Below are 11,608 nucleotides of genomic sequence, written 5' to 3'. Positions count from 1 at the left end.
AGACACCAAAGTACGGCTCGGCACTTACAAGCAATGGTGCTTTTGAAAACTTTTGGGGACACCCGAGCGGATCTACAGATCAACGAACAAGCGCGCAGGGAAACCGATCTACACAATGAAAAGGTGAAGAACAAGAGGGACATATTGAAAAGACTCATTATTGTGTCATGTTTTTGGGTAAACAGGAACTTTCATCTTCATCATCACGGTGAAACTGCTTTGGGTGATAATGCGCTGTTTAGTGAACACACTGCAAAAAAAAGTTGGACTTAAAGTTTGTGGACCAGAAATGGATAGAAGACGAATATTAATATAACTCTGTTGCACTCGAGTATGTTCTTGCATATTAGTTGAACTGTACTGTATTGTACTCTTCCCCTGCAATTCTCTGAATAAAAATGTCAATTTCAAGGTGACGCAACGCCTGGTTATACTGCATCTCTGTCTAACTGTATAGTGTCTAGAGCCATGGCATCATAATGATAGTAATAAGAGGTGGATTAATTCGGGTGGGACTGTGTAGGACCTCACTGAAGGCCCAGGCCCCAGGCCCACGGCACGCCACTGGTATTAACCCATATGTAATTTACACACATAATGTAATACATTGTTCCTGTGCCCTGTACATACAAGGCACCACTGAACTGGCCAAGGCACAGACTGATATTTTGTTCATATCCAAAATCGTACAAGCTGAAAGAATTGTATTTTAACAGAGTACACTGATGCTCATGTACACAGACATGCATGCAATAGACTGAAAAAATAACACTATCAAGTGCTGGCAGAATAGAGAATGTTAGAAACATGGATCATAGTTGTGTGTCAACTGTCAGTGAAAGTCCGTTTCTTGCTGTAAAATGATGTGACATTAAACTAAATTGTATGAGTGCTGCTCTCAGAAGGCAGCATAAATGCAGAGACACTACAGATGCATTTGCACCGATTTTCCTTCCCTTGCAGCTTCCCTTGTCTTCCCTCTGTCACCAAGGTGAGTGATTACCTCTGAAATTGGAGATTTATGAAGGGGAAACACCACGGAGGTAGCTTTCCTGGGCCGCCTGATGCATTTTTCATTGTATGCCTTCAAAAGCTCTCCTCTCCCTATGGTTGTTCCGGCTAGACAGAGAAGACTTTCGGCTACAGTTTAAGGAGTCCCCTCTCTGAAAGAGTTATGGCGGATTCTTGTGCAAAGCATTGCTCACTTTGACGTCTGCTTTTTCCACAAAGGCTCTCCACACTGGGGCCCTGAGCTCCCTCTAAATACTGTGATTGGAGTTTAAAGCTAATCTTGTTTCAAGGCTGCAAACCTTGCTAGGTTGGAGCATGAGAAGAAGATTGAATACAACTTGTGCGTGCATTACATGAGTTAACGCTAATATAAATGAGAGCAGAATGCAAGGAAATTGTATTTTGTTTCTGTACAAAAAAAGTGTTTAATGTACTCCAGTATGTACATATCAAATCTACAATATATGCACAATGTTAAAATAGTATCAACGATTTACCCCCCCCCCCGTACTGTGTCGTAGCCCTTATTATATACAAACCAAGACCATCTTGAACCCACTTTTAAATAGGCTACAATACAGATATTAACTAGCGTATCACAATGCAGACCGACCACACAATTCACACCACATACCAATATCACCAAGTAAAAAAAAATAATAATAATCAACAGCAAATGCATGATAAAATATTAATCTGTATATAATTACATTATAATAATGTTTGTGCGAAGCAGTTACCAGGGTAACATGAGGTCAAAGTACAGTACTGTTTGAGAAGGACAGCTGAGGGCTGGGGTCGTTTTCCATCCCGGTTCAATCAATTCACAATTTACATTGTGACAGGAACTAATGAGGGGGCATTGATTTACTTCTTTCCTGATATGGGAGTGAAACGACCCCAGCCCGGTTGTAGTCTAGGTCAGCCATGTGTGCTCTTCTACTTTTGGTAATGAAATAAAGACCCCCCCCCCCCCCAAAAGTATGCCCGTCCCCTCTGCTGAATGTTTTATTAGTCTCATCCCACTTGAATTCATCACCTCTTAACTTATTTGTTATTGTTAACCAATCACAAAAAACACTGCAAATGCCTCGAAAGGACAACACAAATGACAAAAAGGGTGTTACAGATCATTAACATCTTCTGTTACATGTGACGGCCTCCTGACAGACAAAGATTTGTTTTGCTAGCACAAAATCAATTCCTGTCAGGGTATGTGCCCCCCCCCCTCCCCTTCCTCCCCAGTGCTTGTAGCAATGTTTTGGCATCATTTTCAAAAGCTTAAAAATCTGAATGGCACTTCTGCTTCTTTTTTTCCCCACTAATCTGTTTGCACAATGGTACAATTGTCACACTACTTGCACACAAAAAAGGTCAAAAGACACGAGTTTGAGGTTCAAATAGCGCTTAACACAAATGAATCCTTCTCTATGGGAAGTGACAAATGCTGAAGGCAACACTGAAAATCAACCCACACTTCCTCTAAAAGGTCAATTCAACTTGTGAAGGATGCTGTAGCCTAGATACTCCATGCTCTGCCTACAAACGAGAAGATGTTGAGCCATCCTGCCGTCTGTATAATCTAAATCTCCCATGCTTTTGAGCTGCTTGTAATGATGACAAAACACCAACTCAGCCTAAATTCTCATATGATCTTATTCTAAATGTACTGATACCTCACAGTACAGGATTTTCAGGATCTCTTCTGTCTGAAAACCAATTGCACCAGAGGGCTTCACGGCTGTCCCCCCACATAAGAGGCAACTATGCAGAAATACTTCCATCAGGCTGACATCTCAATGAGAAGGCACCGTTGGATCGAGGAGGAAGAGGCGGAGGAGGTTAAGCCATGTGGATGGGGGTTGTTCCCGCTTGTTTCTGTTGAGTCCCGCTTGAGATACGCTTGAGACAAAAGTTCCAACAGAGACGTACACAAAGAGCCAGAGAAGGGCAGCTTATACGCTCAAGGGAAACGATTGGCACGGCTTAACCAGAAAAGGGAACAGGTGGGATGAAAAAAAGGTATGGTGATAGACCGAGGTTGGCTGTCTGACGACCCTGCGATGAGGGTTAGGCCGAGGTGATGAACAAAGGGGGGACACCCGGCATGCAGTCGGCCTCCAATAAGCCGAGTCAAGGCGGAGGGGGCAGTCGCACGTCGAGCAAGCTGTAGGCAAAGATGTTCCAGAAGACGGCGCAGAGCACGAACAAGGTGTAGACGCAGAAGAAGATCCAGAACAAGGACTGCTCCTGGAGTCGCTGCTCGTAGTTTTGCAGGACCACCACCCCCAACGTCAGGCCAACCACCACCCCGCCCAGGTGAGCGACGAAGCTGGGATTGGGACAAGGAGGGAAGGCCGGTGGATAGAAGCGCAGCCACACCGCCCGACCAAACTCCACGCTCACTGTGAGCAGAGAGAGGGAGAGAAGACACCATGTCAGCGAGGTTTCTATACGGAGGAACAGACAACTGCTACACACTCATGTCTGGAAAGAAACAAGCTCTCGTATGAGGGAGAGGAATTAAGAGTTTTATTTGGGTAGCAACAACTATAAAGGGAAAAGGAGATTTTTTTTTAAGACGAGATTCTTCTTACTCAAAACGGCCAAAACGGCTCACAGTAACTTTAGATAACCGTTATCTATTTTTTTCTGGTAGTCGCAACCACGATGAAGTAGCTCACTCACTAACAAGTTAATTGACCAAATTTCAAGTAAAAATGGACCTGGCGTAGTTTCAAGCAGCACTTCATTTGTGTTTAAATCTTTAAATTGGAGGAGAGCAACATACAACAACAACAAAAAAGAGGCATCCTTGAATCTACAGTAATGATCTTGTCCTCTCCACAGACATGTATCCCCTACAGGTAAGGCCTGTCGGGTCCTACACTGACATTACATTCTGGTGATGGATTTGCATTACAAGCGGATTAAAGGAAGAACAAAATATTTTTTAAATGAGGAGAAAGGGGTGTGGGTCATCTTTATTGAGACTTACTGCAAACCAGAGCCATGGCCATCCGGAATAACTTAAACTGACACTTCATTCCCGACCAATTCTGCAGAAAGAGAGAGAGAGAAAGAGAGGATAGAGTAATTCAGAAGGTCCTTTTTCAAGTTCTGATGAGAAAGACAATACAAACTGTGCGAGAAGGTCAAGTCCTCCTCAGACACACACACATGCTGTCATGAAATGACATGAACTCTCGCCCAATTCACGTCAGCTCTGATATCCCCAGAGTCACCCTGACCCCCAATCTGTGCCCACTGTGTTCGATAATGTGATTTCAGAGGAGAGTAGGAAGACAAAATTCCCTCTCTCTCTGACGCCAAAGAGTGAGGGGGAGGATCTGACTGGGTACTTAATGAGGACCCGATTACACATAATGGGGCTTCACCTTGAGCGCCTTGTGTGTCTGCGGTGACCCACAGGGTAGGGCGATGTCACGAGAGGGCAGCGGGATGGGGGATTCTTTACATGCACCCGCTCACACACGTGAGGAATGTATGGCATCTGTGAGAAAGAGCAGCACATGCCGGGCCCCAAAACAGGCCGCTTTGACGGCGTGGCAGCGCTCTCTGTAGTGACGGGACGACTGAGTGACGGGATGATAACCATCTACACGTGACACGCAAAAGAAGAAAAAAACGTACCATGACCACATTGGCCAAATGTGCCGAGACCAGAGCGTACACTCCCCCGGATGAGCCGACCACTGGAGCCGTCATGTCGGTGACAGACACCGCCAGGGACCCTGCGGTGATGACAGAGGGACATGTGTCAGGTGAATACACAAACAAGGACGTTGTTGTATCATTCACATAGCAGATAAACAATTTAAATCTCTCATTGTTTCAAACTGGGCAAACTTCATTTGATGATGAACTTCATGCGATACGAGGAGACAATGTTTACTCAACTTCACTAGAATTGATTTGCCTGGCAGGCGGCCATTTGGGGGATAAATGGATATATAAATATATATATATATGTATTTTGTGCTAATGTTATCATGCAAAACAATGCTAAATGACAAAGTATGTTATTTGTTTATTTGAAATGTGTCTTGTGTCTGAGCTGTCACTATTCAGGAAAGGATTTGAATATTTATTTTCCCCTTCGAGGATCATGTTGGCAGACGCTGTGACTAACGGACTAATTTAAACTGGTTCTTGCGCAAGCTGTGACCATTTGTGCACTGAAAACATCTATTTGGAATGGCTTAAAGGCAGCCTCGCTACTTGCTTCGTGAATAGAGGCTTGCTCACACTGGGTTTTTATTTAAAACAAACGCATTCATACAAATTGAGCTGCCGCAATCGGGGCCCGGCTCTGTGCAGCACCTCGGGTACCAATTCATCGCGTATACAAAAGACCCAATCATGCGCTCTAAAGTATAAATGTGGAGTACGTCCAGAGACAGAGTCACCACGGGAAATGTGTTCCTACCACAGAGTGTACAAGACACAGGATAAAGGGAAAACTGGAGAAATAGATGTGCTTAGTTCTACTATTAAAATAGGAAAACACAAACTATCTCTCTCTCAGCATATCTTTTATTTCCCTTCTCTCCCTGGCACTGACCTGCGTACACTTGTGATGCTAATGAGACACGACTGCCCACGTCCACCAACATCCACGGTATTCCGACCTTCCCGCTCTCTTTCTTTCTCAAATCAAAATATACTTTATTTGCATAGCACAGGGGTGGGCAAACTTTTTGACCTGCGGGCCACAATCGGTTCTAAAATCTGACAGAGGGGCCGGGCCAGGAGCATTTGGACACGCAATGTAATTTATTAAACCTGGAGATTGCGTCTGTTTTTTATACATTTCAATTTAAGGTGCAAAGTTAAAGTAATCAACATTTGGAAAGAAGAGATCAATGGAATCACTTTCAACATTCAAAACAAATTACCCAACGAAATACTCAAGCTCAATAATTTCTAATTGTTTTAAACCCCTCAAAATAATGGACGGATTGTCCTGAGAGATAGACTGTATTAAATATCCTGCCTGCAGCAGAAACTAGAAAGGGGTCTTTAAATTGAGGGCGATGTGCGGCGTCATCTGGTCAGCATGTGTATGAACCCGTCACAAACAGACTGACAAGCGCTTTACTCGAGAAAATATGACCCTAAAGCTGACAATTGAAGTTCGATTTTTAAAAATTATTCATATCTCTTCTGAAAACACACCTTTACTCATGTGGACGAACTGTTTTGGTGTTTGAAATTGGTTTACCAAAGGTCATAGGTTCACAAAAGCAGTGAAATATCTGAATACAATGCTAGATACATGTAATTGCACCTGTCCATCCTGGAGAGGGATCCTCCTCTGTTCTCTCCTTGAGGGTTCTTCCCTTTTTCCCCTGAAGGGTTATTTGAGAGTTGTTCCTGATCCGATGTAGTCAAAGGTCAGGGATGTCTATATGTACAGATTGTAAAGCACTCCGAGACAAATTTGTAATTTGTGAAATTGGGCTCTACAAATGAACTGAATTGAATTGAATTAAATAAATGAGGAAAACCAAATTTTGTATTCACGTTTTTTTTGTAAAAATGATGTGGTCTGTCACACATTCACCAAAATGATAAAGATGGGACTGAGAAATTACTTCATATTGCAGATAAAGCTTCATGAGGTGTGTGCAAATAAAAAATGACCATTACATTTTTTATATTTTTTTATATGTATTGTACATACATTTAAAAAAATCTACATTATATACATGTTGTGAAATAGAAAACAACTATTGACAGACTATTTACAATATGGCTTCACTATAATAACATCATGTCATCGTGTCACGAGACCTCCCTGCTGGCCGGGCAGGTGGAGCTGCAGGTTGCGCTGCAGGTTGCGCTGCAGGCTGCGCTGCAGGCTGCGCTGGTGAATCCTCTCTGTAAAATACAAGACTAGTCAGCACCGCGCACAAGTTACGGACACCGGGACGGACACCGTGACACGTAACGTGTAGTAAAGACTCTTACCCGGTCCAAGTGGACCTCTTCTGGCTGCGTGTTCCTCCTCGTGGCTCCGCAGCTCCTCCAGGCTCCGTGCTGCTCGCCAAAATCACTGCGGATGTTTCTAAATGAGCCTCACCTGTGTGGTGGGCGGGTCCTTTGTGATTTACTGAGTGTTCATTGGTTGTTTTTTTCGCAAAATGTTGACAGACAAACGGATTGACAAATCATGGTGAAGGGTTTTGTGTGACGAGACTTTCCGCGCAAACGCACACCGGAAGTAAACAAAGTCGCGATTTGGACAAGTTCGGCGGGCCGGATTAAAAAGCCTAACGGGCCGGATGTGGCCCGCGGGCCGTAGTTTGCCCATGTCTGGCATAGCACATACATGCATGCATTAGAGTTAATATATATGTGCCATATAAAATGCTCCTCTGCAGAAGCCTCTGAGTTGGTTCTACTCTTGATGAAACCCTTGGAATATAAAAGTGTTCTGGTTAGCATGCTGAGAAGAAGTCTCTGCATAAACCCCCAGAGGCGGTTTTTGGATGGCGCAATTATACCAAAGACAATGGATTCTCTGTGAAAACTCTCACAGATGGTTCTCGGTAAAACTGTTTACATTGGGTTCTAGCTAGACAGGAGAAAACTATTTGTTCCCGGGGTGCACCAAAGCACAAAGGTCCATGTAGTGGCCAATCAAATCAGCTCAATTGTCCACACCTGAGCATCAAGAAAAGCTTGTCCAAACTATTTATTTACAGAGTTCCATAACCCGGAAACGGCTGTCTTTGGGTTTCATATTCCTTCAGAACTGCACTGAAATTATTTTTTTAAATGTCTCATGGATAAAAGTTCCAAACCAGTGTGCCGGCTTCCAACCCTGTGATTTTAAAGGAATGCGCGACATGTGAAATGAAAAGACTTTATTTCCTCCGTTTGTTCTTTGCCTAATTTGTGGCCCCCTCAGGTGTGTGAACCTCAATGGCAGCACACCGAGGGGGCGTAATAACAGCATCTGACTCAGCAGGTCATTAAACACTGCAGAGTAGTAATCTAAGTAACTAAATGATTACACACACAGACACACACACACACACACACCCATATGAGCATTTACAATGTTTGTTTCTCTCGCACAGAAAAAATTGTTCACGTAAGAATCCTTCTCTCAAATTGAAAAATAAAATAATATTAAGAATTCTGGACAAAAAGCTGGTCACCCGTTGAATTAATTCTGAATATCTAATTACAATTCATTTGTTAGCATCAATATTAAAATGTTTAAGTATTATGTACAGAGTGCCACTCCCTAGATTACCGGTACACTATTTTAAAGCACTCTACATTGCTTCCATCCTCTACACACACACACACACACACAAGCACACACACACACACACACACACACACAAACAGTTCCTATGTTTAGGAAGTGTAGCTGGCAGGATGATATCCATCCCTGTAATTAACTTTGTTTGATAACATTATTTTAGCCGCCACACTCACACACACAACCCTCACACACACGCACACACACACACACACTTACACTACCCCCTCCCCTCCCCCTCCTAACACACACCCTCAGCAGGCCCCAGGAGGCCTGTAGGTTTTAGAGGCGAAAGTGGCATCTCATTTATCTTGACTGTTCATCTGAACCGCGGAGTAAGAACCCCTGAATCATGAGGAGGAACTGTAACGCACATCAGCACTCGTGATGAGAAGAGTCAACAGCTCGGCTACGAGTTGAGTTGGCGAACGTTGATTGTGTTAGAGTGGCTTCCTGTTCTCTTTATGGCTTTCTTTCGTTGTCGTGCACTGGTTCTTGCCTGTCGCTGCACCTATCTGGTGCTCTTTGTGCCGGCAGACCGATGTTCACTTTGCAGGTCAATAAGTGAGTACTTGTGTGTTTTTATGCCAGTCCATTGTTTCCATTAGTGTCAGAGTTTGTGTTGGCCCTAGAGGGCCGTCGACCTCTCTCTGAGTCATTGCTCTGCCTCTGAACTCTGACCCCTGTTATGTGCCAGCTGAGCCCTTCTCTGTTCCCGATTGCTTGTTGCTCACACAATCTGATCTCGTGGAGAATTTAAAGGCGCTGTCCGCGTTTCAACTGATCGTTTACGACAAACGGCTGAAATGGCAAAAAAATACTAAAGAACTTGAAAGAAATTCAAATATGTTTGAAAGGTGATGGGCTCACTTTCTGATGTGTGTGCACACACACACACACACACACACACACAAACGCACGCTCTACAGCCAACTGATTTTTGTGTGATATTTGAGAGAAACAATATGAAGGAATACAAATTTTAAAATGATCAGTATACAGGACTGTCTCAGAAAATTAGAATATTGTGATAAAGTTCTTTATTTTCTGTAATGCAATTAAAAAAACAAAAATGTCATGCATTCTGGATTCATTACAAATCAACTGAAATATTGCAAGCCTTTTATTCTTTTAATATTGCTGATTATGGCTTACAGCTTAAGAAAACTCAAATATCCTATTTCTAAATATTAGAATATCATGAAAAAGTATACTAGTAGGGTATTAAACAAATCACTTGAATCGTCTAATTAACTCGAAACACCTGGAAACACATTTTCAAATGTTTGATTTTGTTTTGCTGTTATAAATCTTTTTTTTACTTGGTCTGAGGAAATATTCAAATTTTATGAGATAGGATTTTAGAGTTTTCTTAAGCTGTAAGCCATAATCAGCAATATTAAAAGAATAAAAGGCTTGCAATATTTCAGTTGATTTGTAATGAATCCAGAATGCATGACATTTTTGTTTTTTTAATTGCATTACAGAAAATAAAGAACTTTATCACAATATTCTAATTTTCTGAGACAGTCCTGTATGTCAATAGAAATAAAATCATAAATGTTCCTATGTGTTTCTACTGTTTATGACCCAATAAAGTCAGAAATGCTCTAAAAACTATCATGCATGACTGCAGCCATAAAACATATGTCACAAATATAATGATTTGCCAATATCAGCCAATCATATCTGCCCACGTGTTGCTTGATGCTGAATATTCTAAGAATTATGACTTTGGCTAAAGTCCCTCTGCTTCCAAAATATAAAAAAGAGCCAAGTCAGACACAACAAACCCATCGCAGTCAAACACAACCAAAGTGTGCCTCTGCTCTTCCCCTGGCGGTCGATATCTAATTAAAACAGCAGGCAGACTATGTGTTTGTGTATGGTGTGTGTGTGTGTGTGTGTGTTGGTCTGTGTGCGTACATCAGTGTGTGTGATTTATGGCGCGTTTCCTCCTCATTTCAATGTGAGGTTAATACTACAGGCCACCACAGCTGGTTTCCCCAGGGTGTTTGTCACTGACCCCTGAATATGCACACACACACACACAGATTTTCATGAATATGAAACAAAAACGCACTTGCTGTAATAAGTGTACCGCAATCCTCTCTGCTTTTTCTGTCACACACGCACAAACACGCACACATGTGCACACTCACGCACACTCACGCACACTCACTCACTCACGTACTCGCTGCCACAAGGCATCACTTTTCCGTCCCTAAAAAATCTTTAAAACACTCATCTAAAAAAAGTAGCTCAATAATTCCACTCCAGTTACGTTGTACCTAAAAGTGTCACCCCGGGACACCAGACAAAATAATACAAAATGAAACACGTCAACAGTTTGTCTTGGGGAAGGAAACCAACACAGTATGGACTCGATGACTTTGTCAGTTTATTGATGAAGTCAAGAAAAGAATAGCCTGAATGCATCAGCGCCTGAGGTCGATAGCAAAGTAGGAAGGGAGCGACAACCTTTTCGTTCATCTTTGCTTTTTTTAAAAACTTATTTCTAGTTTCTCCTAAATCTCCCCCACCTCCACTCATCTCCCGTCTCGATGCTTCTCATATCCTGTGCACCCTCTCCAAACTCCCTCAGGCTTATTAAGGCTTGTGAATTCATCTCCTCTCCTCCGCCTCTTCGCTCTACTTCACCCCTACCTCACACGCTCCCTCCTTCCTATTTGATTATCACTGTGTTTGTGTTCTTCTGATTGAGCTCCATTCGAGATGACTCTCTCTGCTCTGCCCTATTGTACGTGGCCAGAGTGGGATGCGGGGGCTTTGAAGGGACACTGACAACCCCCTGCATCCCAACGCGTCTGGTAGGGTAAAAAGAAACACAAGGCCATCTGTCCCAAACGTCCTACACACACATATACGCTAAATATTCTCATTGACCAGTGCCCACCAACACACTGGCTGCAACCCGATAGGCCACTGAATGCATAAAAAAAGGCAACAAGCAGATGGAACAATGGTGGAGATCAAAGGGGGAAAAAACTCCACAGTGTGTGAGTGGGTTCGTCTAGGGGGGTAGAGTGATGTGTAGATAAGAGAGAGGGAAATGTATGCAGTGAGTGGAGAAGGACAGAGATTGTAATTGTTGCATTTGTGTGTGTGTGTGTGTGTGTGTGTGCACACGCCCACCTGCCAGCACACCACACGCATAGACCAGTCCAATGCGCACGGCTCCGTGGACCATTTCTAGAGGGACTCCCACCAGCAGCTGCATGGCCATGTTCAGGCTCAGGTGTTCAATCCTGTAATAACACACACACACACACACAC

General features: G+C 43.1%; 1 protein-coding gene across 4 annotated transcripts in view; it reads right to left on the bottom strand.

Moving 5' to 3' along the window:
- Window positions 1-1,417: 1,417 nt before the first annotated feature.
- Window positions 1,418-11,608, bottom strand: part of rhbdl3 (rhomboid, veinlet-like 3 (Drosophila)) — a 50,677-nt gene continuing 40,486 nt past the window's right edge. For all 4 annotated transcript variants that reach the window (XM_056408844.1, XM_056408846.1, XM_056408847.1 and 1 more), the window contains 4 exons: window positions 11,468-11,580; window positions 4,666-4,766; window positions 4,010-4,070; window positions 1,418-3,416 (listed from right to left, as the gene is read on the bottom strand). In XM_056408844.1, coding sequence (XP_056264819.1) covers window positions 3,145-3,416; window positions 4,010-4,070; window positions 4,666-4,766; window positions 11,468-11,580 — 547 coding nt within the window. In that variant the 3' untranslated portion in view covers window positions 1,418-3,144. The remainder of the gene's footprint in view (window positions 3,417-4,009; window positions 4,071-4,665; window positions 4,767-11,467; window positions 11,581-11,608) is intronic.

The sequence above is a fragment of the Pseudoliparis swirei genome, chromosome 24, assembly GCF_029220125.1.
Source record: "Pseudoliparis swirei isolate HS2019 ecotype Mariana Trench chromosome 24, NWPU_hadal_v1, whole genome shotgun sequence".
In the NCBI taxonomy this organism is placed as follows: domain Eukaryota; kingdom Metazoa; phylum Chordata; class Actinopteri; order Perciformes; family Liparidae; genus Pseudoliparis; species Pseudoliparis swirei.
This window is presented reverse-complemented; position numbering and strand designations above follow the sequence as displayed.